The sequence below is a fragment of the Eptesicus fuscus genome, chromosome 6, assembly GCF_027574615.1.
Source record: "Eptesicus fuscus isolate TK198812 chromosome 6, DD_ASM_mEF_20220401, whole genome shotgun sequence".
Lineage (NCBI taxonomy): Eukaryota > Metazoa > Chordata > Mammalia > Chiroptera > Vespertilionidae > Eptesicus > Eptesicus fuscus.
In genome coordinates this window covers 105,365,732-105,392,963 of record NC_072478.1, presented here as the reverse complement: position 1 = coordinate 105,392,963, position 27,232 = coordinate 105,365,732, and the positions used below count along the sequence as shown (strand labels likewise).

The window sequence follows — 27,232 nt, the reverse complement described above, 5'->3', positions numbered from 1 at the left end:
TGTAAGTTTTAATTGAATAAAGCATCTGGGACTCAAGAGGGTTCAGTGATGCTGAGCAGGTAAACAGTTGGTGCTCAGCAGTGAGAGGAAGGACAGGGGGAGACCGGCCACGGGGAGTCACAGCGAGAGGACAGCAGCTGCTGTAGATTGAACCTTAATGCCCAGGCAGCCCCTGACGAAGGGATGTAAACAGACCGAGACTGGCAACCCCACAAGGCCCCTCTGGGCCCTGGGCTCAGACTCACGCCTCCTGGTCCCACCTGCAAATGCAGAGGCTGCTGGCACCCTCAAATGTCCCCGGGGAGGGCACCTCGAAGGAGGTACTGAGCCCTCCTGCCAGCATGCGGGGGAAGCCCCTGGGAAGGGCTATGTGGTCACACTCCACCGTCCCAGCCGTCCTGCACGGGTCAGGGGGGGCCCAGTGCCTGGGCTGCTCTCAGGTGTGGCCACTCAGGAGGGCGCGTGGTGGTCAGGACAACCCACCAATGGGACCTGAGGGTGAGAGCAGCTCGGAGACCTGGACTGGTTGTAGGAAGCAAACTGGGGACTTTACGGACTGGGGCGTCGTCGGATAAAAAGCAGCCAGAAGCTGCGGGACAGGAGGGGGCGCTTGGGAGGTGCCCTCCTACCGCCTGGCTGGGCCTCGGTCTCCATCCCTGCCCCTCCCCTGCATGATGTCCCAGCCCCAGCCCCATCCGGAGAGGGGCCAGCTGACACTCCAACCACTTCTCCCAGGCCGTCGGTCCTCTGTCCACCCGCGGGGCCCATGCCCACCTGGGGAAGGGCACACCTCTCCAGCATTTGTTTCGGACCTGCCAACCCCGCCCTTGACCTTTGGAATGAGACTGTATCTGCAAGTCCCGTGCTGAGAAAGATCACAGCGTGGGCCACGGCCCCGAGCCCCCAGCTACTTCTGCGTTTGGACCCCTGGGCCACCGGGGGCTCTGGGGGGCTCGGCTTTCCCAGGGGCCAGCCTTCCTGGAGGTTCCAGGCTCTAGGTTCCCGCCCTGGGAAGGCGGAGGCTGAGGGGGAACGGACGGGTGGGAGAGGCCGGGTGAGGGCGCCCACTCCACACCAGCGCCTCCGTGCTCGCAGGGACAGTGTGGGGGACGTCCACAGCTTCACATTTCTGGGCTGTTTCTGGTGCCTGAGCTGTGACCGCAGGCCAGGTCCCCGCAAGCCACGCCAGGACCCACATTTCAGCACAGAGAGGCTCACTCCGACGGGTTCCTCAGACGGCACCACCAGGTGAGGGAGGTGGCCTCAGCAGCAGACGGGGCCCACGGCCTCCTGCAAGGCACCGGCCACACTCGAGGGCCCGCTGGGGAGGCCCTGCTCGCCAGCCGTCTCCTGGGATGTGCTCCTGGGAGCCCTGGTGGCATTGGCCCGGATGGAGATGTGGTCCCAGCCCCCCTGAAGGAGAGAGCTGCGTCACCAGGGCCGCAGGGGGTCGAGGGGCAGAGGCCATCCTTCCAGACGGCTGGGGCCCAAGGACCCCCGAGGGACTGCCCGGGTCTCCCACCAACCCCAGGCCATCGGGGAGCAGGTACAACGTGACCAGGCAGCCCTGGCCCAGCAGCCATCCCGGCTCGCTCACCCCGATGCCGTAGTCCCAGCCCTGCCCCTTGGGCTCCAGCGGCTGCACGCCTGTGCGGTGACACACGGTTCCCTGGCTCAGGCTGTGGCTGCCCTGGACTTTGTTGGCAATGACCCAGACCTGGAACACAGACCTGCTGAAGGCCCAGCCCTGGCTGTGGTGGCACCGTGGGGACGGCAGTGGGGAGACCAGAGCAGGAACCTGAGCCCCCTAAGTCCCCAACCCCAGAGTGAGCATCAGCCCTGCCCCCGAGCCCCAGACCTGGTCCAGGGGCCCCACGGACACTCGGCGCACATTGTTGGACACGTGCTCCCAGCTGGAGCCCTGCGGGTAGCTGGGCGTGACCCCCTGGCGGTACCACAGGTTCCCTGGGGAGAGAAGGGTGTGACCCACGGTGAGGCCCAGGGCGTCGGGACCCACCGCAGGGTCTGCGAAGCCAGTGGTCTGGCCCCCCACTGCCCCCGCGTCCCCACACTGGCTGGGCTTCCCTGACCCACAGCGAGAGAGAAGCCGAGGACCAGCTCTGCCCGCCCCACACCCAGTGCCACTGGGCTGGGCTGGCACCCTCCTCTGCTTTCTACGCATGAGAAACTGAGGACAAGGAATCCTTTACACACAGAGGACGGTCTGGAACTGGGGCCTGGGTCCCCGGCCAGTCCCCGCCCTGCCTTCCCTCGCTCAGCGCTCAGCCGGGACAACTGCACAACCGGACTCGGAGCGGTGCCAGAGGCGCCGGAGGCAGCGCCATGTGGCCATCTGCTCCCCCAGGGCCTGTCGCGGGGCTCGCAGGTCACAGGCCCCGCTGTGCAGCGTCACCCAGGCCTTGGCACTGTGCCCTCGCCCAGGCAGGGCTGACCACCTGGGGGAGGGCCGGGGTCCCCATCCTAGGGAACATGGGGAGGGATCTGTTTGGAGGCTGACCTCGGGCCTCTCCTGGTGGCTTATGAAGGTCTTGTGTCAGGGACCTGGGGGCTGGTGAGGGTCTCATCACATCGGGGTGCTCAGAGAACCCCAACCCCCCTGGTGACCACTGGGGACCAGGAACAACTTGCCATTCTCATCCACAGCGTACACGGACGTCTGGCCCACAGACACCTGCTTCAGCCTCTGCTTGGCAGGAGACGGGATGTGGTACCAGCAGTCACCTGCAGAGGGAGTCGGACTTGGGTGTGCCTGGGAAGCACCGAACCTGCGACCCCAGGCGCGTGGGGGCCCATGGCCTCCTCCCAGCTCCCAGGGTGGGTGGGGGTGCACTGGCCATGCCCTGCTGACCTCCAACACCCTGGCCTCTCTCAAGGCCCAAGAGAGGCCGGGGCAGGTTCCAGATGGAGGGGCTGGTCTCACAGGCAGGCACACACGGTGCCCAGCCCGGCATGTGGGCAAGAGCCAGCCCTGCAGCTGCTGTGCAAACCCGAGGCCCGAGGCCCCGTGTGGAAGGCACGACGCACCAGCCACCACCTCTCCATCCGTCCATCCCGGTGCCGCCCTCCCCCGGGCCGGACACTGTCCAGACATCCAGTCAAGAACACGCCGGCCTAGGCTGTCCTCCGGGAGTGGCCACTTTGGAGTGGGCCGAGCGGGGCCACCCCAGGAGGGGCCCAACAGGCCTGTGCCCTGGCGGGCAGGACCTGCAAGGCACCCAAGAGTGCCCACCACCAGCTGCCCTGGCAGGAGGCCAGGACGGTGAAGCGCAGCTGCGGGGCAGGCCGTGGCCTCGGGACCCTGGCTGTGCCAGCAGCTGGGCCGCAGGCCGCTTTGACCACGTGCTCGCTGAGGGAACGGGAAGCCAGGGCCGTCAGCAGCCTCCCCGCACTGAGCCTCGCCGACAGCCCTCCCCTCCAGGGCAGGCGGCACTCACCGGCCGGCTTGGAGGGGGACACGGAGCCCCTGTAGAAGGCAGAGCCGTCCCTCGCCACGGCCCACACCTGGCAGCAGCCCCCGATGGAGACTGAGGCGAAGGGCTGGTCGGTGCCCACGTGCAGCCAGGAGGCGCCCTGGAGACCGAGCGAGGAGGCGCTGAGGGCTGCCTGGCCCAGCCTCTGCCACCCCAGCCCCGGGCCCAGGAGCTGGCGGCTCCTCACGCCAACCTCACCCTCGGTTCCAACTGCCCCCAGAGCCTGGTGACCCCTGGGCGGGCCCATGCCTCGCCGGACTCCTCAGCAGGAGTCCTATTTCTGGAACAATCTGTCAGAACCCCGAGAGTGACCACAGGGGGGCAGGCCGGTGGTCCCCAGAGGCAGGGACTGGGGTGCTCACCGCGGGGTTGAGCTCGGACACACCCAGGCGGCACAGCACGTCCCCCTTGTCACTGACGGCCCAGAGTGCGATGCTGTGCCCACTCTCGTCGGCGCCCGGGCTCTCGGGAATGATGGACACGTCCCTGAGGGCGATGGGGGGCACTTCCAGCCAGGGCCCGCTGGTCACCAGCTTGCATTTCCTGTGCAGTGGGGAGAGCACAGCCTGGGCACCTGGGCACCCAGAGGCTACTGCCAGCCGCGGGCCGCCTCCCTGGGCACTCGGAGGCTCAGGAGGAAGCAGCCTCCGTGGGACCCCGGGGAGGGCAGGACACCCCACCCACCCCGCACCTGGGTGGGCACCCCTTCCTGGATGGGTGGACCCACCCTCCTGCCCCGGCCGCTCCCTCCCTGAGCCAGGCCTCCTGTCCTGCCTACAAGCAGAGGCTGCCAATGACATTTTTCTTATTTGTTCTTGAAAGCAAACTCTCCAGAAATAAGCGTTGGGAGCCGCGGGCACTTCCTGGGCTGACATTTACTTTGATTCTGTTTTCCCTCCCCACGGCCTCCCAGTTCCTTCCAGGGGCCTGAGGTCAGAGGAGGGGGGTCTGGCCTGGGCGGGACCAGGACGAGGGGCCAGGCCACACCCCAGCTACCTTGTGCTCAGTCTTTACCTGGCCCAGCACCTCCTCCTGACAAAATCCCTCATGGTTTTGTACCCGTGATATGAGCTGCAAGAGGAAGAAGAAGCCGAAATCGAGACCCCTTCGGGGAAAGGGACACTGCACACACATGCGCACACACATGCGTGCACACACTCTCTCTCCATTGGTACACGGAGCCTGTGAGCTGGGGAGTGGGCTGAGGGAGCAGGTATCACAGGACACGACGCTCCTCCTTCAGACACCTCCTGCCTGGCTGGGGTCTCCCAGGGCCAGGACATGGCAGCTGCCGGACCGGGGGTTCTAGCTAAGGGAGCTCTGCGCCCTCGCCACCCCAGGCCCAACCAGAGCTCTCCTGGGAACAGCCAGGCCGAGGGCCCGAGGCCTCTGGCACCTGTCACCTCCTTGGTCGGCTCATGGCTCAGGCCCTGGCTGGGCTCTCCAGCTCGTCTTCCACTCGAACCTATGACTGGTGTTCCCTGAAGGCCTGGGGCCCCGCCCCGCCCCTGCCAGGGACCCCAGCCCAGCAGGCTTGTCAGCCGCTTCTCCTTGCACTGCCCGCTCTGACACTTGGCCTCCTGCCTGGCCCAAAGCTCCGAGACCCCTCAGCTGGTGAGCCAGGTCCCCAGCTGGCCCTCCCGCACCCTGCTGGGCAGACACCAGACAGGTGTCGAAGGAGCCATGGCATCCTCCGTGGGCCCATCTGAGCCCCCCCACACCTCTCCAGCCGGTTCCAAACCCTGCTGGCAGCTGAGGCAGGCACACAGGGTCTGCTCCTCAGCTGTGCCAGGTGCTTGGGGGGTGGGGGGCAGAGGGCAGGGCTCTGCCTGGCAGGGTGGTGAGGCCACTGCTGGGGAGGAGGGTCTGGCTGGGCCACACCCCCTGATACTCAGGGCAGCCCCATGAGGGCCTCCCCATACAGAGAGAGAGAGAGAGAGAGAGAGAGAGAGAGAGAGAGAGATGCTTACGAAGGGAAGTCACTGGCATACTGCCACCCATCTTGGTCAGTGCCCCCAGGAACGCTGAAGTCCACGGACCAGTCAGAAACCTGGGGAAGGGGCGGGTCAGTGCGGGCCGACCTTCCACTCCAACCCCTGCCCGCCCCACCGCCGGACCTCACCCAGCTCCACTGAAGGGAGGGGGGCTTCGTGCCCGCCTTGGTGCACTCCTGCAGCCCCGTGGCGTCGCTCCACATGTACCGGTCCGTGGGAAGACCCCTGCGCAGGACAAGGCGGGAGTGTGTGTGTGTCTGTGTGTGACTCGAGAGGCAAGAACAGCCTGTCCCACCCAGGCACTGGCCAGTGACAGACACACCGGGACCACTGCACCTCCGAAGGGATGAACTGCCCCAGGCCCGGGACCACAATTGGGGTGACCCCACATCATGAGGGGGCCTGGCCTGCAATCCATGGAGGGCTGTGGCCACGGTGAGGGCAGAAAGCCCACCTCTCTGTCTACCCCTATCTATGGATGAACCTGTCTCCACGCATACAGATCGATCTGTAGCTCATTGTATGTACATTTACGTTTTGTGCATTTCATGTATGTTGTACCTCCCAAGTGAGTTGTTAAGTATTCCTTACATTTAAAGACTCAAGAAGAGCCAAAACCGGTTTGGCTCAGTGGATAGAGCGTCGGCCTGCGGACTCAAGGGTCCCAGGTTCAATTCCGGTCAAGGGCATGTACCTTGGTTGCGGGCACATCCCCAATAGGGGGTGTGCAGGAGGCAGCTGATCGATGTTTCTCTCTCATTGATGTTTCTGACTCTATCCCTCTCTCTTCCTCTCTGTAAAAAATAAATAAAATATATTTAAAAAAATAATAATAATAAAAAATAAAGACTCAAGAAGAAAAGCGCCGTGAGGCCATGGCGGGGCCGACGCCAGCTCTCACGCTGCATCAGCCCCTTGGCCGTGGCTGCCCCGTTCTGTCAGACTGTGGCCTGGGCCACAGCAGCTGATGCAGCCCCCCAGCAGCTGATGCAGCGTCCACGCTGCGTGCTCACCTGCTGGTGTAGCCCGTGACGGGGTTCCAGCGCTGGTTCTCATAGATGTAGACGCACTTCACATCTGACTGCGGGTAGATGTTACCGGTGCTGCTGGCCAGGCCTGGGGGGAGAAGAGGCTGCCAGGCCGTGGGCTGCACCTGCCCGTTGGGCCCCAAAGGCCCCAGAGACTGGGTGGGGAGGTCAGGCTGAAGGTCAGTCGAGAGGGGCTCACAGGCCTGCTGAGCTTACCTCGCAGGGGCCGGCCAGCCGGGGCCTCTGACTGTTCTGGGTTTGCCTAACCTTGGTGAGGAGAACCTGCTATTCACCCATCCACACCCCCGCCAGCTCCTCCGTCTCACACTCTGTTCTGGCTGCACCTCTTACCCCTCACCGTCCCACTTACCTGGACTGGCCAGGTGAGAGGCCCAACCAGCTCACCCCTATTAACACTCACTAACCTCCAGGAGCCCCAATCTCCTCGTTTGTGAAGTGGGGACTAAGGTACTTCCGGCCTCACCAACACGGATGCTGTTAGTCCTGTGAGAGGTGCGGCCCGTGGTCTCAGTGGACACACAGTTCTACAGCGTCAGCCACCCCAGCGCAGGGCGTGGGCATGGAGTGTCCCGTCCCAGCGTTGTTTCTGCTCCATTTCCCAGTAGGAGAAAGGGACCCCTGCCTCCCAGAGCTGGGGGAGCGCACGGGGCTCCCAGCCCGAGGCACAACCCACCTAACGAGGAGCTGGAACCTGGGCCTGGGAGTCAGGGGACCCCGGTGCCGGGCTGCCCCTGTGCCTGAGGCTCGTCTATGAAATGGGGGCTTGGACAGGGTGGAGGCCTCTGTGGCCGCCTTTCTAGAGCCTTCGAGGCCGGGAAGGCACGTGGGAGGCGAGGCCTGGTCTCCGGGCTGTCATGCCTCCTGGCTGGCCCAGGAACGTTCCCTGCAGAGGCTGGCAGTGCTGAAGGTCACCTGTCACCTGGCTGCCAACTGAGTGTCAACACCGGGACGGCGGCTCTGGCGTGGGGCCGGGGAGCCAGAGGGACGAGAGGGAACTGCTAGGAAGGCTGTGCAGGGCGGGGAGCCAGGCTTGCCAGCTCGGGGCGCGGGCCACCCTCACCTTGGAAGCAGCCTCCTCCGTAGCCACCTGTGTACACCCAGGCTGTGCCGTCGTAGCCGATGCCCCACACCACGCCCCGGCTGCTGGCCTCCACCACCCGCAGGTGGCCGCCCATCTGCCGCCAGAACCTGGGAGGAGGGGAGAGAGGGCGGGGAAGCGACCCCAGCAGGCCTTCCAGCCTCCCCCCGGAGCCCTGGGGCCTGGGACAGTGAGTAGGCAGGGAGCAGGGTCGGCTCATCGTCTGTCTGAGCCACGCCAGCCAGCGACGCCTGCTCTGCTGCACTGACGGTGAGGCCCTCTGGGGGGCAGAGTGCAGGGTGCGGCTGCCACCTGGGTCAACCTCCTGTGGCCCAGGTCCCGCCACTGGCACCAGAGGGGATGTGACTTTTTCAAATGAGTGGATCACCAAAGGGCGGGCAGACAGCCACGGTCCCCTCCTGGGCGGGGCCTTCTAGTCTCGTGTCTCCCTGGTCCTCCCTGGCTCTGGGTGACCTTCTGGGGACAGAAGTGGGGGCACCATGTTCCCACCAAAAGGGTGGGTGCCCCAGATTCTATCACGCTGTCCCCAGTGGGTGGCCTCATTCCACCTCCTGGTTTTAAATGCCACCTGCAGAGCCATCCCCTCACTCTGACACAGACACTGTTCAGCAGGGTGCCCCGCCCTGATGTCCCCCTGGGCAGGGTCTTCGCACAGGCCCGGCAGGCTCAGGCCTGGGAACCAGCCGGCCATGTGGCTGGCGGCAGGAAGCGAGGCCGTGTGTCCTGCGGGGGCCCCTCCTTGGGGAGCCTCGGCGCTGGCTGCGGGTGGCAGTGGCCAGCCAGGGTGGACTCACATCTGGTCGCAGGGCAGCGGGTGCTCAGGGGCCTCCAGGTCCGGGCTGGGCTCACTCACGAAGATGTCGCCCTTGCAGGTGATGGACCAGATGGCCTGCAGGGAGGGGCGGCCGAGGACCCGCCGGCTCTCACAGCAGGACAGGTTGAGCAGGGCCAGCTGGCGTGGGCAGATGGCGGTCACCACTGGGAAGGGGCGGGCAGTAGGCCAAGGCTGGGCTGCCCTAAGTCTGCTGCCCCTTGACCCCTGGCCTGTGGGGTCACTGCCCACTCACCCAGTCATTCATGTCCTGCTCGGTGGCAGTAGCCAGACGCACGGGCCACCTCTGCCGGGTCCTCTCGGGGGTGTACAGGGCGAAGGAGTGCTTGTCCTCATTGAGCACGGGGACCAGTGTCGTCACCTCATTGAGGAACACGTGCAGGTACTGCGCACAGAGGGCGACGGCGAGGCTGTCACCCGGATGGACAGGGTCGGCCTGGGTGCCCCCCTTTCCACAGAGCTGGTCCTTGGGACCCTGGCCCTCTGGTTTTGCTGGTGGCTCTGGGAGTCCCAGCATGGAAGCCCAGCTCACGAGCAGGTGCGGGGTTTTACCTTTCATGGCAAGGGCTCTTGGACTGACTGGTTCAGACCCAGCCCTGGGGGGTGCGGGGGCGGCTTTATTTCTGTGAGCCCGACTTCTCCTGAGACACGGGAGCCTGCCAGCATCAGACCCGGGAGATGGCTCTGCGGGCCGCCAACACCTGCCCGCCACTGACGGGGACTCTGTCGTAGGGGCTGGGGCTTTGTAGGTGCCAGACGCTGTCCTGGGCTGGGCACCTCGGGGCCAGCGTCCCAGGCCTGCTCCTGCACCCGCCTCCCCCGGGCACCGCACCCCTCCCGCCTGCCCCTCCCCTGCACCTTCTTCTCCTCGTGGACCACGTAGTAGATGAAGAGGATGCTGTCCCGGGCCCCGTCGTGCCCCGTGAACTGCTCCAGGGCCACGCGGACGTCCACCCACTTGTGGGGCTTCCAGTCGCACCACCACTGCAGGGCCCCCGTCTTCACCCACACGGACTGCAGCACAGGCCCGAGGGCGAGAGACCGTCACAGGCGCGCCCCCGGGCCCCCGACTTGGGCCCTGCGTGTGCCCAGTTCCCAGCACCACAGAGCTACCCTGGCCCCAGTCCCTTCGCCACCTCACAGGGGACTCCCGCCCAGCGCTCCCAGCTCCCCCACTTCACCCCAACGACAAGGGACACTATCAGACCCCAACAGGGGCCAGGCTGCAAGCCAGTGTCAGCGGCACACACAGCCTGGGGGTCACAGTCACCCCTTGTTCTGGGTGGGGAAACGAGGCCTGGGGGGATCCTGTGCCTGGCCCAGCATCACAGAGGGAGCCAGTGGCAAAGCGGGCGCACACCCTGCCGCCTGCCGGGTGGCCCCTTGGCCACGGGGAGATGCTTGTGCCACCATTTGAGACACAGCGGGTCCTCTGCATGAACCCAGCTGAGTCCTTCATGTAGTTCCCGCCTCCAGGGGCTGGGCTCGGCCTGAGGGAGCCGAGACCACCCTCAATCCTGTCCCCAGTTCTCAATAAAACACTGCCCGTCGGGCACGTGGGGACCCTCCTGCAGGGAGAGGACGGTGAATCCCACCCCACCACCCGCTGAGGCTGCAGTGGTCTCTGGTCCCAGGGTCTACGCTGTGCCCGCATCACAGTGGGGCCTGACAGAGGCCTCCGGGTGGACAAATAAAGGAACGAACTTGTTTTTTCATTATGGAATCTACAAGGAGAAAGGCAGGCTTCCCATCCGAGAGAGATGGACAGAGGGATGCAGGCATCCATCTGTCTGTTTCTCCCACCTCACCTTGGGGCTGGTAAACAGTAGGCACTCAGTAAATGCCGGCGGAGAAACTGTGCCCGGCGCCCACCCACCTGCTCCACGGCCTGTTCGTAGTGTCGGAAGTTCTCCAGCTCCCGCTTGGTCCTTTCCGTCAGCTGCTGGAAGATCTGCTTCCGCCAGGCGGCGGTCTGGGCCGGCGTGATGGACAGGGACAGTGTCTGCGTGGAGGAAGACAGGCCTGCGGCCGGCCAGAGCCTCAGGGCCAGATGTCTGGCCCGCCCACAGCTGGGCAGCAGGCCAGGGTTTTGTTTTTGTTTTTACGTCAGCCCTTTCTTGCTAGAAAGCTATGATCTCCCGAAAATGCCCACGAGCCCTCCCCACATCCTTCTCCCTGATGTCCCCCAGTCCAGCCTAGAACGGCAAGCACAGGGCAGCAGGCCTGCTCCCTCCCCCGGGGCACGCTCTTACCCGACTGCGCGGTGAACCACTTGAGCACAGTGTGGGCCTCCACGGCACAGCCTCCTCCTGACACCCAGACCCACAGCGGGTGGTCGTCAGCGCAGTAGGGCTCCTCCAAGCCCAGTGGGAGCATCTCCAGCGAGGAGAGGCCGGTGGTCTCAGCGGAGTGGCTGGGCGCTTTCTTGGGCTCCTTCAGGTCGATACTGGTCCAGGGCAGCTCGGCAGGGGTGGAGGCCTGGCCAGGGCAAGGCTCAGGCCCCGGGGTCCCATCAGCCGGGCTGGCACCCTCCAAGGCATGCTCTGCGGTCTTGGTGGTGCCTGGGCCTGAGGCCGAGCTGCCCTTGGAGTTGCCGGGACTTTCCGGAGACTCTGCAGGGACAGGCTGCTCAGGCCCTGGTCTCTCAGCTTCCGAGGAGGCATCCGTGTCGCTCGGCGCGCAGGAATCGCCACTGACCCTCACCTCGTCACCAAAGAAACAGCCAGCGCTGGGGACGAAGGGGGCAGAGCTGTGACTCTCTGGAGGGAGGAACACGTGCTGCTCACCTGCTCCACCACCGAGAACCTGTGTGACCCCCGGGCAAGTCACAGCTTCTCTGTGCAACACAGGGAGCTGGGCTCTGTGCGCAGTCCCGACACCCAGGCCGTGTCCACGCCCATCAAATCAATATTCCTGGACGTGGAGATCTAATATCTTTTTTTTTATTGTGGCAAAATACGTGTGCTATAAAGTTCACCATTTTAAATCACGCAATGCAGTGGCATTATGTATATTCATAATGTTGTGTCACCATCACCACAACCAAGTTCCAGAATCTTCTCATCACCCCAAATGGAAACACTGTACCACTGAGTCACTCTCCATCCTCCTCTTTTTTTTTTTTTTTAAATATATTTTATTGATTTTCTACAGAGAGGAAGGGAGAGGGATAGAGAGTCAGAAACATCAATGAGAGAGAAACATCGATCAGCTGTCTCCCGCACATCCCCACTGGGGATGTGCCCGCAACCAAGGTACATGCCCTTGACCGGAATCGAACCTGGGACCTTTCAGTCCGCAGGCCGACGCTCTATCCACTGAGCCAAACCGATTAGGGCTCCATCCTCCTCTTGCCCAGCTTCCTGGCAACCACTAATGTGCTTTCTGTCACTATGGATTTGCCTATTCTGGACACTTTATGTAAATGACATCATACAAAACGTGACCTTTTGGTACTAGCTTCTGTGACTTAGTATAATGATGTCAAGGTTCACTCATGTTGTGGCAGTACTTCGTTCCTTTTTATTTATTTTTAATTTTAATAGTAGTGGCCTGGTGCACAAATTTGTGCACATTGAAAGGAAATTAATTAGAAGAAATATTTTAATATCGCTATTCGCCCTTTCTCTATAATAGAAGTGTTAACCAAATTCACGATTGACAATGCCAGGTCGAAACACATGTGTGCGGTTGGCACCAGTGAGAGCTTTATATGTATTGCGCATGAGCAAGTCAACAGCCTTTTATAGATAGAGAATAAACTTGCTTGATTAGACCTGCTTTCTGATTTAGCTAAACTTTTTCTATCCCAGTGAAGCACCCCAACTTCTCTTTCAGGTAATTGTCAGCAACACAGCAGTAAATATCAACACGAAGCAGATTATTATTGTAGATCACGCAGGGAGAACAAAGGGTAAAATATTTAACTGCAGCAGTGTTTGACTATATTCTGTGCAGCGAGAAAACCTGAAGTCATTGTCAAGATCCACCATTTCTTACTTCGTTTCAGTCAGGTCAAGTGTCTACGCTTTCTAAATCTCCGTTTTCCAGCTAATGAAAAGAAAATAGGATTCCACTGAGTCTCCTATCTACCTACTCCAGGACTTCTGTGAGGATCAAATGGGATGAGGCATGGGAAAACGCTTCACAGACATTTGGTTAAAAGTGTAAAATGTTTGCACCTGGCTATAAAGCAAGTCATGCTCCTGGGCTGAAGAAACTGCAAGGAGCTCTAACCGGTTTGGCTCAGTGGATAGAGCGTCGGCCTGTGGACTGAAGGGTCCCGGGTTCGATTCCAGTCAAGGGCATATGCCTTGGTTGCAGGCACATCCCCAGTAGGGGGTATGCAGGAGGCAGCTGATCAATGTTTCTCTCTCATCAATGTTTCTGGCTCTCTATCCCTCTCCCTTCCTCTCTGTAAAAAAATCAATAAAATATATTTAAAAAAAAAACTGCAAGGAGGCTAGTCACTAGGGAGAGGAAGCCGGGCATTGCTATGTGATATCATTACCTGGATAGTTGGACACTTCGCATATTAGTCTTTTATATATAGAGATATTTTTATTGATTTCAGAGAGGAAGGGAGAGAGAGAAACATCAATGATGAGAGAGAATCATCGATTGGCTACCTCCTGCAGGCTCCACACTGGGAAGCAAGCCCGAGACCCAGGCATGTGCCCTGACCAGGAATCAAACCATGACCTCCTGGTTCCTAGGTTAACACTCAATCACTGAGCCACGCTGGGCAGGCCGTTTCTTTCTATTTATTTATTTATTTATTTATTTATTTATTTATTCCTCACCTGAGGATATCTTTCCCATTGATTTTTAGAGAGAGTGGAAGGCGGGAAGGAAGAGGAGGAAGGAAGGGGAAGAGAAACAGAAACAATGTGAGAAAGACACATCAATTGGTTGCCTTCCTCACATGTCCTGACCAGGGCTGTGGATAGAACCTGCAACCCAGGTACGTCCCTTGACTGGGAATCGAACCCTGGAGCCTTCGGTACTCGGCCGACACTCTCATCACCGACACTCTCATCACCGAGAAACATCAGCCAGGGCGGTACTTCACTCCTTTTTATTGCTGAATGATATTCTGCTTTATGGCTAGACCCCATTTCACTAGTACTACTCCATTCACCCAGGACGGACATTGGGTTGTTTCCACCTTCTGGCAGGTGTGAGTCCTGCTTCTACAAACATTCGCACGCATGTGTTGAGTGAGCACCTGTTTTCCATTCTTTCAGGTACCTGTCTAGGAGCGAAACTGCTCGGTCACAAGGTGACTCGATCTTTAACTTCCCGAGGGGCTGCCAGGCTGCTTCCCAACACTCAATTCCTGCCAGTTGTGTACAGAGTTCCAGTTCCTCCACATCTCAACCCTTTCACTGCCCTGCTTTTTGATCGCGGCTGTTCTGGTGGGTGTGCATTGGCATCTCACCTGGGCCTCGGCTTGCATTTCCCCAATGACTGACGACACCTGGCATCTTTCCCTGCGCTTGATGGCCATTCACCTATCTACTTTGCAGAAATGCATTCAAGTCATTTGCCCTTTTAAAATTGGGTTGTTTGTCCTTGTCACGCTGTAAGAGTTCTTGATGTGTATTCTAGATACTAGGCCCTTGTCAAATATATGCTTTGCAAATACTTTCTCCCATTGAATTATCTTTTCACTCTCTTGATAGTGTGCTTTGGTGCATAAAACTTCTCATTTTGATGAAGTCCCATCTATCTTTCCTTTTGTTTCTTGTGCTTTTTTTTTGTATTTAAGAAGCCACTGCCGACTGCAAGGTCAGGCAGATTTTTGGCATCAGTAGTTTCAGAAGCTTCTCAGCTGATTCCAATGTGCTGCTCAGCGTGAGAACCACCAGCTGAGACGGAAACTTCCGGTAAGTGGAGGAAACCCTGCCTGGCTGGCCTCCCAGTTCTCTCAGCTGGTGATGCAACAGTGCAATGACCACCAGGCTGTGGGAGGGCCCAGGCTGCAGACAGGAACCTGGCGGGCTGGGGAGCACCGTGTGGAGCGGACGGAGCCGACGCTAAATCACCTGCCTGCAATCTAAGGGCCGGTGGGCGGAGCTGGGCCTCACCCACACTCTCTAGAACCAAGGACCTCAGTGTGGCCCCAGAACTGAGGCAGCAGCACACCTGGGGCCGGTGCAAGAAACAAAATCTCGGGTGCCCGTATCTACAGAAACAGATGCTCTGGGGGCGGGGCCTGGAAAACACCGAGGGACCCAGTCCCCAGAGGGTCTGGGGCACGCCCCAGGCTGAAGTCCCAGCTCCAGAGGAGAGAGACCGCCCATCCTCATCCCTGAGCATCCACCTGCGAAGAGGCCTTTTCTCCCCTGACCTTGAGGTACCAGAACCAATAGGCCAGTCCTGCTCAGGGATAATCCGTGGCTCCACCAGGGACAGGCATCCCAGCCTCGCTCACCTCCCACCCGCGGGACCAGCCCGAACACCAGGCACAGGCAGGGGGACCCACAGGCTGCAGTTTTTTCCTGCCCGCGAGGAGGCTCCAGACACTGCCCACTGAGGCCACGGAGCCCTTCCCCGCCCGGTTCCTCCATGCCCCGCGCCCCTGAGATCACCTGAGGAGACTTGAGGAGCTGCCGGAGTGCGACCGGTCACACACTCGGCTGGCGACAATGGCCTTCCACATCTTCCCACTGAGCTCGCTCGGGGTGACGCCATGCCGGAAGTACACGGCCCGGTCCTCATAGCCGATGCCCCAGACCTGGAACAGAGGTGCTGCTGGGTGGGAAGCCGGGGCAGACCTGGGGGCTCTCCTCCCTTTGGGGGTGTGGGAGGAGGATGGGGTTGAGGGGAGCGCCCCAAGACCAGAGGGTGTGTCTGTACACGCAGTGGGGTGTGTGTACACGTGTTTTGGACGTGTTGGGGGTGGAAGGTGGATGGCGTGGCCGTGGGGTGAGTGCAGAGGTAAAATTCAGGAAGTGGAGTCTAGCGCCGTTGGGTGAGGGCTCGGCACCAAGCTCAGGAGAAGCAGGGGCCTGTGCGGCTCCTCGACCTTCAGGCAGACCCGGGGCCAGAGTAGGTGGTGGTGCCGGTGGGCGCTGGGCTGGGACACGAAGCCCACATGTGCTCATCTTGTCTCTGGTGGGAGGGAAGCTGTTCCCAGTGAACAGAGGGTGGTCCTGGTCTTTCAGTAAAATAACCTCCTTGATCCTGACCTCATCTTCCATGGGAAAGGTGGCTCTTCCCTCTGCCTCTGGGCGCCGAGGAAGGGGTGCTGGGCAGCCGAAGGGCCCAGGGGAGGGGTCCAGGGAGCAACCATTTCGAGCCTAGACTTGGGGTGCCTGACGGGCCCCAGCCTTGGCCCCAGGAGGCCTTGCTGGGAGGGCTCCCATGCCTCTGCCAGGAGGGCTGGCCTGGTGCTCCATTCCTGTGTGCACCTGCTGGCGCCTGCCTCACCCCTGACCGCTATGCACACAGCTCACTGGGGCAGGTGGGGGGAGGGCCAGCACCCCTGGGGGAGCTTCCATCCCTGTGCAACAGGGGGGACATGTCACCTTCACACATCGAGTCTTAAAAATCGCCAGACCTCATTATTGACGAGGAGGGGGTTACGCAGTGCGAACTACACGGGTGACGTGTAAGAGACACTGCATCTAGAAAGTCGGGAAGATCAGCTTTGTCCTTCCCTGGTGGTCTGATTTCCCCAATATTTCTCAACCAAACTCTTCTAGTCTCCGGGATGCATGTCTCTCCCCCAGATCTGTGCTCCCTGCCCCTGCTCTGGGGGTCCTGTGGGGGGCTGGTGGTGACCCAAGGCAGGCGGGGGCTCTGGGACAAAGGCTGGCAGAGTGTGGAGGTGCTGGGACCCCCCCTCCCCAACCACCCATGGGGGCACCAGGAAGAGATGCGGGGAGGAAGCATCAGGAGCCCCCGTTTGAGACCCGCCCCCGGGAAGCGAGGCGTGGAACCACGGCGCACCTGGTCGTTGAGCCCCACGTCCACCATCGTCATTTCTCCAACCATCTCGATCCAGCTGGTGCCACAGGGGTTGTGCGAGTTGACGCCTCTGCGGAACCACACCTGGGAAAGGCAGACACAAACGCCTCCTGGAGTGCCACTGACACAGGTGGGGTGCTTTGTTCTCAATTAAAGCGAAAGAACAAATGAATCATCTGACCCTCTGGTTCATGCCGCAAATGAGCACAGCACATCCTTTAGGAAGGAACGTTCGCCCCGTGCCTCTCGCCCACATCCCTCCGGGCTGAGGGTCACCTGTCCCCAGTCACACCTGTCCTGGTGGCTTCCTGTCCATTCTCTGGCTCAGGGCATTGTCCCTCCAGGAGACAAGACTGCCTGAATCATTCCAGAACCTCCTCCCCACCAGTTCAGACACTAGTGGCACCTGTTGGCAGCAGGTAGCAGCAGGTGTCGGCTGACTGGTGCAGTGGGAGCTGGGAGGAGGTGGGGGAGGGGAGGGCACATACTCCACCTCAAATCCAGACTCTGACCTGTGAGCCTGACCAGTGACACCCCATCCCGTGGGCCTCCGTGCAACCCCCACCTTAGCTCACATATAACCGAATATTTGTCTTAAGGCTGAGCAAACTGCTCCTATTAATCTAATCTGCTGCTCATTTATCTGTTGATCTGAGAGTGGGGTGCTTGGGGACCCGGGGGGGATAGCCCATCTGTACTTTCCAAGGGGGCGTGTGGCCTGAGGCTCTGGAGCTTCACTGGAGATGGACTGGATGTGTGGGAGACCCGTCCCCCTGGATGTTAGGGGATGCCCTTGATGTGAGTGGGGTTAGAGAACTTGTAAGCAACCTGAAATCAGCTTATTTTAGTGGCCTTGCCTCTGATAAAATAAAAATGACCAGCCCTGGCTGGTTTTGCTAAGTGGTTAGAGCTTCAGCCCAGGGACCTAAGGGTCTCGGGTTCGATTCCTGGTCAAGGGCATGTACCTCAGTTGCAGGTTCGTCCCTGGCCCTGGTCGGGGCACATGCGGGAGGCAACCAATCAATGTGTCTCTCTCACATCGATGTTTTGCTCTCTTATCGATATTTCTCTCTCTCCTCCCTCTCTTCCACTCTCTAAAAATCAATGGGGAAAAAGAATACATAAAAATGACAAGCACGAACAGGAGCAGGGGGAGGCAACCAATTAGGTGAGGGTTTTAGAAAACCAGCTTCTGATTCCTTGTGATGTTACGGCCTATCGAGTGAGCAATGCCGCTGTCCCGCACTTGGCACAGGGCCCGAGCAGGCGGGATTCTGCAGGTGCCGGACATCTCGGACGCAACACAGACAGTGCACGGTGCTCGGCTAATTTGTTCTCAAGGGTTCAGGACAAAAGAACAACACACCCCGCCCTCAGCGTGAAACAGAGTCCTGGGACCCAGCCCCGCTTCGACCCAGCCTTACTTTCCGGTCCTTGGTGACGGCCCAGACCACGCCCACTCCCACGGAGACGTGCATGATGCCGTTTTCAGAGGTGGGAGGCTCCACTAGGCACCAGGAACTTCCTACTCGACCCCAGAAGAAAGCGCAGGGTCCCCATCAGCAAGCGCACCTGGGAGAAGCTGGGCACCCCCCCCCCACCCCCTGCTCCCTGTATGGGTGTAGGTCTCCCACCTTTGGGGTTGTTCCTGTTGATTCCTTCCCGAACCAAGGCCTGCCCCTCCCAGAGCGTGACCCACAGGAGGTCGTGAGGCCCACAGCTGATCTGGACCACCTCCCCCGGAGTGTCCACGTGGGACCACGATGAGCCTTCTGGGTTGGGGTGGCTGACGTCCTCTCTGTACCACACCTGGGAGGTGAGAGAAGCCCACAGGAAGGGTCCAGCGGGGCCAGGCCAGGACTCCGTGAAGAACCCAGCTGCCCAAGCTGGGCTGCATTTGCGTCAGCACACGCACAGGCCAAGCATGGGTGGAGTCCTGGGAGACCAGGGCCCAGAGTGCCAAAGGCGGAGATCTCTCCCGGCGGCTAAAAATGCCACACCTGGATTTCCGCTGTCCTAGGGGACAACCCCCTCCTCACTCACCCATGTGCACAGTGAGAACTCAGCCCCATGTCTACAGCCATACCACCCTGAACGCGCCCAATCTCGTCTGATCTCGGAAGCTCAGCAGGGTCGGGCCTGGTTAGTACTTGGATGGGAGAACTTAGCCCCAGCTTGGGCGTCCTGCACACTCTAGTGGTGACACGCTCTCAAAACACCTGTCTCTAGGGGAAGCTGACCACTCTCCTTCGTAGGAATGTCTAAGCTGTCTAAGATGCCTGGCCAGTGTGGGTCAGTGGTTGAGTGTCGACCCATGGACTGGGAGGTCATGGTTCGATTCTGATCAGGGTATGTGCCCGGGTTTCGGGCTTGGTCCCTGGTGGGGGGCATGCAGGAGGCAGCTGATCAATGATTCTCTCTCATCATTGATGTTTCTATCTCTCTCTCCCTCTCCCTCCTTCTCTCTGAAATAAAAAAAAAATAAATAAAACACACTTTCTTTTTCTCTTTAACCTGAAGACAGTCAGCATAACCAAATATTTAAGACTGAGCCACCTGATCACATGTGCGCGCTGCCTGGCACATTTCATCTGGAGGGGGCTGCACATTGCTGTGTGGTCTAGGAGGGCTTGGGGCCCCCTCCTAGGACCTGTCTCCATATTGGGTACCATGGCCTCCCAACCCTGTTGCCTCACCCCTACAGCCCGCACTGCAGAACTAGGCCTGGACAGCCTCCCTCTGCTACCTCTGGTTTAGGGCCCCCCCTGTCTCCCAGCTTCTCCTGGAGCCCAGGGTCCTGGTCACAGCTTGTGCGGACCTCAGGGCTGGTGCAGGGCAGCGCTGGCTCACAGCCGGCAGCACAAACACTGCTCTTGAGCCCCCATTCTCCCTTCTCTTTGCTTCCAGGTGGGCATGGCCCCTCGGTGGGGGCTCTGTCCCAAGCCAGGCCCTGCAGCATAGTTCAGAAACACTGTGGTTGACCGAAGCCAGGCCCAAATAGGACCCCGGAGGTAAGCCTGATAAAAGCCTGCCGTGACTGTCCCAAAGCCAATCAGAGGATTTTGGTCAGTTTGTGGAACGGAGGATTGAATCACGAGTAAGTGCTGGGTCACCCCACTCAGGGCCACCTATGCTGCTGCTGTAGTCGGGTTGGTTTTATTACTTTGTTTAATTTACATCCTCCTTGAGAAAAGGGTCTCCTCCCCTCACCAAACATCCCCCGTCCACATACCCATCCATTCGTCCATCCATCCATCCACCCACCCACCCTTCCACCCATCCATCCATGCATCCCACCTACCCATCCCCGTTCACCCACCAACCAGCAGTACTTCTAGAGACTGGTGTGGAGGTGCCACAGGGAGTTGGCAGGGAACTCTTGAGTCTGTCTGAGGAGACTACACTGATGGCATCTGAGCCCAGGGTGGGCACTGGTCAGTGCTTTGGGGGCTCATAGGAGGGCCAGGCCAGGGCCAGGAGTAGGGTGGGAGGTCAGAGGCTTCTGGGAGGAGTAGAATCCAGGGGGTCAACAGCACAGCAGGATTCACAGAAAGGGCAATTATGGGGACCCTGATAAATGCCACCTGCTGTGGGGACAGGAGGCGAGGAGGTCTCAGGGGCAGCCCTCCTCCTTCCTTCACCTCTAGGAGGACAACGAAGGCCGACTTATCTCCTGTCCACTCCTGACTGTGGCCACCCCCTCAGCCACCCCCTGCTCAAGGCACAGGGGCCACAGCCTTACCTTTCCCTGCAGAGACACAGCCCACACGGACAGGTGGCCCACGGGCTCCTCTGTGATCTCCCACCCCCCCACGGAGAGGTCGTTGAAGGGGTCGGGCAGCTGTTTGGGGTCATCCTTTGAAGGGATCTGAAACAGGTGGAGGCAGGGGCAGTCAGTCCTTGAGGACACTTGGGCCGACAGATGGCACTGTTCCCCTCCTGGTAGACAGCTGCCCTGCACCAGCGGTGCCACAGGCCCTCAGCACGCTGCCTTCACTCTCCACCTCAGCGCACAGCTGCCTGACTTCACAGAGCAGGCACGTCAGAACACCGGCTTCCTCCCCTGGGTGCTCTCTACCCTGTCCTCCCTCTGCCAGCCACCAGGCTCCAGCTGCCATCCCCGAGTGGTCACTGCTGCTCCAGCAAGGAAGGCAGCTGCACACATAGGGTATGGCTCTGTGCTTTGCAGTGACCTGCACGCTGGGACTCCATCCCCCACCAAGAGGGGGCCGATCACAGAAGGTGGCCCTGCGGTGTAAGCCCTTGTTCTCTGGGGTGCTCCCAGCCCAACGGGCAGGTTGGCTGGGCTGGCAGACCCACCTCAAAGCGTGGACCCTCTAGAGAGGTCTGGTGAGGGCTCGAGGCCTTCCCCTCATTCGAAGGCCATGCAGGACCCAGTCCAGGCCTCATGTCCCTAAGTTGGGAGGTTTGTCTGGGTCAATACAAGAGCCAAAGTGTATATATATATATATATATATATATATATATATATATATATATAAAAGGCTAATATGCCAAGTGTCCCCATGGGAGTTTGACCTGGAGTTCTATCGCTTGTTATGACGTGCACTGACCACCAGGGGAGGGTGCGGAATGAAGGAAGGCCCCGACCAGCAGCTGGCAGCTGGGGAAGGGAGGCCCTGGCCAGCATCTGGAAGGCCCCAATCAGCCCTGATCACTGGCCAAGCCTAGAGACCCTACCCGTGCATGAATTTTGTGCACCGGGCCTCTAGTTCAGGAATAAAGGAGGAAGATGTGCACAGACTGAGCCTCATTCTGGGACAGGGCAGCTGGAGACCAGGGTCAGGACAGGTTCTGTGCTGTCCTGGGCCAATCTGGCCTGCCTCCCCACGTGGCCTTCTCCCAGAGGAAGGGACACGCAGTGCCACAGTGTTCCCAGGAGACAATCAAAGGCCAGGTCCCAGTGTGGGGGTGGCACCCTCTGTGCACAGGCAGGAAGGCAGAAATGAGGGTCCATGTGATCCTCCCAGCAGTGGGACTTCTGTGGGCCCTGCCCCACCCCCAGGCCACAGGCAGGCTCCGACCTTGGCCCAGGTGTCGCGGGACTTGTATCTCCTGTACCGGATCCACCTCCGCCGCCTCACGTAAGAATTCCACTTCTTGTCCCTCGTGTAAGTGGCAGGGAAGTCCATGGCATATGTCCACCCCTGAAATACAAGGTGGGGGTGCTCTGTAAGGCTCTGGGGGAACGAAGTGATAGGGCTGGGGAAGGGGGAGCAGGCAGAAGGAGGAACAGCACTGATACCCACTGATCCTGTGCAGAAAGTGGGGTGCATGCAGGGCAAAGGAATAGCACAGATCCCCACCAATCCTGTGCAGAAAGCGGGGTGCATGCAGGGCAAAGGCCGGGGTCGGCTGCCACAGGACACTGGGGACAGCACTGAGGGGACGGGCTGAGCCCAAAGCATTCCTTCCCCACGTGGAGCCACACAGGAACCAAGTTCACCTACCCCTTTCTCGGTGGGTTCCCCTCCAAAGTTCTCATCCACGTACCAGTCGGACTCCCATTCCCAGTGCGGCGAGGGCAGCGCCACCCCGTCCAGCGGCCGATGCTGGAGCCCACTCACGTCGCTCCACGGCCAGCGGTCACTCGGCAGGAGCTTCTCGCAGAAGCCCCCCACAGGGTTCCAGCGCTGAGGGTGGAGGCAGGCACGGGCTCTAGGCCTGCAGCTGCCTGGGGAGGCCAGGCCCCTGCCAGCAGGGCACTCCAGCTCATCTCCATGGAGGGATGTGAACAGAGGGCCTGCCTGGAACTCGGGGATCAGCCAGCACATCATCACGGCCCCAAAGGGCAGAGAACCTGCCACAGGACACCTCCCAGGGGCCAGCAGTGGAGGGCCTGGCCCGTTCTGGGCTCCTGGAAACCGCTGGGGGCCCACCCTTGTGTGAACCTGACCAGCCTGCCTCGGTGAGGACACAACAGGGGTTCTGGTCCCAAAGGCCCATGACACCATGCAACTTGGATCTTTAGCCGAACATGGGAACCGTCTGGAAGTCTGGTGAGTGGGGACTTTATTTCCCAACCAGCCAGCCAACCAACCAACTCAGCAACCCAAACACGCGTGCCCCACCTGATTCTCATAGGCCTCCTCCTGGCAGCGGATGGGGACGTCACTGGCGCACACGTACACGTAGACCTGGTTGTCGCAGGCGATGCCCCAGCAGCCCTGAGTGGCCGCGCTGACCCGCTTGAACTCCAGCTGGGTGTCCCTACACAGCTCCCAGTACTGCCCGGCTGTGGAGAGTGTGTACACCCTCCCGAAGAGGTCCACCGCCCACAGCGCCGAGCTGGGCATGGCGGCAAGGGCTGCAGGAAAGAAAACCGGAGGTGACGGGCGAGGGTCAGTGTCAGTGTCGTGTCCACAACCAGCTCTAGGCTCATACCACAGATGGCAAAATGCAGTCCACACAGTGGGTGAATGGTCACCCCACAAATGGGAAGCAGAGCCCGGCTTCCAGTCTAGGGCCCTTTTTCGTTCTTTGCCTTTCTGTCCCTCATTGCGGGGACTTCTTTCAAGCATCCAAAAGAACACAGAGATTAAATGAATATTATTCTGTCATGTTGCCTTCAGATCTTTCATGCCAAAAGAATCAATGAGTCCGGCCAGTGTGGCTCCGTGGTTGAGCACCGACCTATGAACCAGGAGGCCATGGTGATTCTCCGTCAGGGCACATGCCTGGGTTTTGGGCTTGATCCCCAGTAGGGGGTGTGCAGGAGGCAGCCGATCAATGATTCTCATCATTGATGTTTCTATCTCTTCCTCTCCCTCCCTCTCTCTGAAGTCAATAAAAACGTATTTTTTTAAAAAAGAATCAATGAAAAGTCACAGATTTAGTTGAATTCCAAATAATGTCCTGCTGCCACCCCAGGAAGCCTCTGCCCCACGGTGGGAGGGTCCCCTCCCTTGTGCTGGTCCCGCTGGGACCTTCCTTTATGGGTTTGGTGGGGGACACCACGTGGGCCTGGCACCCTAGCCAGAGCCTGGCATGGTCCTGCAGGAGCCCGGCGGCTGTGTGGCAGGGGTGTGTGAGTCCTATTTTCACTCTCCTTGCGTGACCACTTCTCTCTCTTCCCCATCCGTCTCCTGCCTTTCTCCATTCCTGTTCCTTTTTCTCTTTCTTCTCGGCAGAGAGTGGGCGAGGCAACCCCTGCACTCTGCCACTGGCCACGCCCCTCACCCTGGGGAATGTCTGTGCTGCTGACCCTGGGGCGTAACTCCTGGAGCCTGGCAGTGGGTAGGACTGAGCCTCCCTCCATAGCAGGGCCATGTGGCCAGACCCATGGCAGCCAAACAGCAGCTGGATGAGGGCGGCAGGGGGAATGGCGGTGAGGAGCTCTCCCACATCCAAGATTAAAGCCTGCCCAAGGGCTAGGACGGAGGGAAGAGCCAGAAGGTGAGGACAGAGCCGGTCTGGTTTGGAAACTGGAGCCACCAGGAGGCAGTCTGGGCCCCCTGAGCTGGGCCAGGCTGCCTCTGTGAATGCCAGAGGAGCGAGGGCACTTTGGAAGGCTGGCGACTGCAATGTCAACACGAGATGGACCGCGTCTGAACACAGGAGCATCTGCCATTGGCAAACAGGCCTTTTGGGGACAAATGGTCTTACAAACACCAAGAGAAGTGACAAGTTAGAAAGGAAGTGAGAGGAGAATAAGGAACAGGAAGAAAGGAAGCACAAGGGACAGGAGTCAAGCTTGGGAAATACTGGGACACGTACCCCAGGGGAGCTCTCTCAGAACCTCCATCTGTCTCCTAGGGCACCGGCGCCAGGTCAAACATATGGGAAGTCAGAATACCAGCATTCTGGAGCCACTTGGAAACTGGCACCTGAGTCCCGGTGCCCGAGCTGGGGCCCCTGGAAGAACTGCGGCAACGCCCAGTGACCCCTTTGCTCCTCCCTGGTCAGGCCTGAGGGTCCCCTATCCCGTGGCGTCTACACTGTGACTAAGAGTGCCCAGAGCCACCTCAGACCCAGACTGTTGGAATTCGGGTCCTGGCTACACTTCTTTCCAGCACCACCAAAAGTCAACTAACCTCTGTGTCTCAGGTTCGTGATCTGTAAAAGGCAAAAAGGAATCATGACCTACCTATGTGGTTCTGAGAATTAAATGATATAATACAGGTACAGAGCTTTTCTTGTATTTATTAATTTATTTTTTGCAGAGCTTTTAATAAATAGTGCTCAGCACCCATCAAGAACGCAATGAATGTTACTGCTGTCATCTTATTACCTGGCATTTGCTACCACAAATTGCCACTTACCTTCTATCTCTTAAAAACAAAACCAAAAATCAAGCCCCTTTCTGGTCAGCCTGAGTCTTCAGCCTCTTCATTTCCTCAGCACCTACAGTGCTCTGCACACAGTAGGTCTTTAACTGAAGATAGAAATAATTACCACCACCTCCGACCACCACACTGCCAACTCCCTGAGCTAAGACAGAACTATTGCTCCAGGAAAGCCAAAAGTCACTAATTACGTCAGGTCAGCAGCCAGGTCAAAATAGGTGGACAGGTGTGCGATAAAGCAAATATAGCAAAACATCCACAGTAGAATCTAGGTGGTGGGCGTGTGAGTGCTTACTGTATAATTCTTTCAACTTGGTTGTATGCTTAAAAATCCTCATAAATTATTGGGGGAGAAAAGTAAGGTTTTTTTTGGAGGGGAAATGTTGGTTCCGATGGTGTTATCCTTTATAATAAAGAGGTAATATGCAAATTGACTGTCACGCCCTCACACAAGATGGCCGCCACAAGATGACCGGCAGGGAGGGCAGTTGGGAGCAACCAGGCCTGCAGGGGAGGGAGGGAAGTTGGGGGGAACCAAGCCTGCAGGGGAGGGCAGTTGGGAGTGACCAGGCCTGCAGGGGAGGGCAGTTGGGGGCGACCGGGCCTGCAGGGGAGGGTAGTTGGGGGCGACCGGGCCTGCAGGGGGGGGGCAGTTAGGGGTGACCAGGCTGGCAGAGGAGGGCAGTTGGGGGTGACTGGGCCGGCAGGGGAGCAGTTAGGGGGTGATCAGGCTGGCAGGCAGAAGTGGTTAGGAGCAATCAGGAAGGCAGGCAGGTGAGCTGTTGGGAGCCAGCAGTCCTGGATTGTGAGAGGGATGTCTGACTGCCGGTTTAGGCCCGATCCCTGTGGGCAGTTGGACATCTCCCGAGTGGTCCCAGATTGGAGAGGGTGCAGGCTGGGCTGAGGGGACACACCCCCCTCCCTCCTGTGCACAAATTTCGTGCACCGGGCCTCTAGTTTTTAATATAACTCCAGTCTTCAAAGATATCTCTTAGCTGACAGTTCATTGTATATGTGACCTGTTAAGTCAGGCTCAGTCTGCAGGTGGAAGTCAATGAATGGGGACTTTGACTTGTATTTGATACACTTTCCCTCAGAGAACTGACTAAGCAGTAATTCCCACACAGACATACCAGTAATTGAACCTTGGGGCACCTACTGCAGAGGAAGGATGGGGGTGGGGTTGTGTTTGCAAACTGCCTTCCGAGTGGGGCCTGGGCTCCAGTCCCTTCTCAGCTAAAGATGACAGGGCGTGAATATCCTACCTAGGTCAGCTGCACCTCCTTCCCACCTCTGCCAGGGTGCTGCCCCGGCTCCCTACAGGCCACTTCCCAGGTGTGAGGTGATCAGGTAACCTGTCGGGGACACTGGGTCACTGGGTCAGAGGACTCTTGAATGGAGGGTTGGAGCTTTAATCCCGTGATTCTGGGGTCCTGGCATTTCTTTTGTTTTGTAGGGGTGAAGGGATGGAAGGAACATCTTTCAGGAAAGCCACTTCCGGTTCATCAAGAACTTGGGCACAATGAATTCCAGTGGGACCTTCGGTCATTCGGTCATTCGCAGAGCCCTCTGCCTATCTGCAGGGGTTTATTAACAGATCCCTTCAGGCCAAAGTGCCCGAGGCAGGTGGGGTGGGGAACAGGATCATAATTCCAAGGAAGCGCCTGAAGCATTTACTTCCCCGAGTCGGCTTCAGGATCCTTCGTGAAAGGCTGCCTGTTGGTTTGTTTCCCTATTGCACCCCGTCAATCCCACCCCCTTGGCAAACAGTCCTGGCAAACAAGGTGGATGACTGCCTGCCAACTGCGGGGGCTGTTGGAAGGCGACATGAGGGTCCAAAGAGGCAGGAGAACACAGCGGGGCATGCATGGTCGTAGAGCCCTTTCTTGGAGCAAGGTCCGCCCGGCGCCCGGGCAGGAGGGGCCCCGCGTCCCCATCACCGCGGGCGGGTCAGCCTCGCTGCGTTCCCGCTCCGTGCACTTGGGCGACAGGTGGGCTCCCGGCCCGGCCGCCAGGAGCGCAGTCGGAGCGCCGGGCCCGGACCATCTGCCCGCGCTAATCCCACGCCAAGCAGATTTGCTCCCGCCACTGCCCAGAGGGACAGCGGGCTCCTCCCGGCGCGATCCTCCAAACCTGCCGGGCTCCGGCCCCCCGCCTCACGCGTCACTCCAGAGCGAGGGCTGGGGGGCCGGCGTCACCTGGCCGCCGCGTTCCGGGGGGCGGGGGCGGCGCCCGAATCCCCGGGCAGAAAAGAGCACGGGCGCAGCCCCGCCCTCCCTCCTACCGTCGGGCATCGCAGCCGCCGGGGGAGGAGGCGCCGCGGCCTCCGTCGCCCCGACCTGTCCGGAGAGGCTGGGGCGCTGTCGCCGAGCCCGGGCCCCCGCTGCACTCACCTGGGCCGGCGCCCGGCGGGCAGGGTCGCCGCGATCGCTTCTCAGCCGCTCGGACAGCGGGCGCGTAGGAAGCGGCAGCCAGGCCCGCGCCCAT

General features: G+C 59.8%; 1 protein-coding gene across 2 annotated transcripts; it reads right to left on the bottom strand.

Annotated features, from left to right (window-relative positions):
• TECPR1 (tectonin beta-propeller repeat containing 1) lies at window positions 1-27,232 on the bottom strand. 2 transcript variants are annotated; one of them, XM_054718238.1, is made up of 25 exons: window positions 27,139-27,232; window positions 22,532-22,767; window positions 21,911-22,093; window positions 21,485-21,607; window positions 20,182-20,307; window positions 18,074-18,248; window positions 17,864-17,964; window positions 16,422-16,523; window positions 15,059-15,204; window positions 10,718-11,193; window positions 10,342-10,487; window positions 9,324-9,479; window positions 8,701-8,850; window positions 8,428-8,585; window positions 7,595-7,722; window positions 6,499-6,601; window positions 5,614-5,710; window positions 5,462-5,541; window positions 4,506-4,562; window positions 3,854-4,034; window positions 3,456-3,591; window positions 2,650-2,742; window positions 1,859-1,965; window positions 1,598-1,730; window positions 1-1,413 (listed from the first exon to the last, which is right to left on the bottom strand). In XM_054718238.1, the coding sequence occupies exons 1-25, from the start codon at window positions 27,230-27,232 to the stop codon at window positions 1,232-1,234; spliced, it is 3,669 nt and encodes a 1,222-aa protein (XP_054574213.1). In that variant the 3' UTR covers window positions 1-1,231. The 2 variants fall into 2 exon arrangements, with proteins under 2 accessions (XP_054574213.1, XP_027987663.2); XM_028131862.2 differs by having other exon boundaries at window positions 1,598-1,717.

Bases quoted from the DNA above. Each gene is read 5' to 3' on its own strand.
- TECPR1 (XM_054718238.1), bottom strand. From the start codon at position 27,232: ATGGGCGCGGGCCTGGCTGCCGCTTCCTACGCGCCCGCTGTCCGAGCG. The intron at 6,602-7,594 runs GTGAGGGTGGCC...TTCTCCCCCCAG, and splicing joins CGGAGGAGGCTGCTTCCAAG to GCCTGGCCAGCAGCACCGGT. The intron at 3,592-3,853 runs GTGAGCACCCCA...CTCGGTCTCCAG, and splicing joins TGTCCGAGCTCAACCCCGCG to GGCGCCTCCTGGCTGCACGT.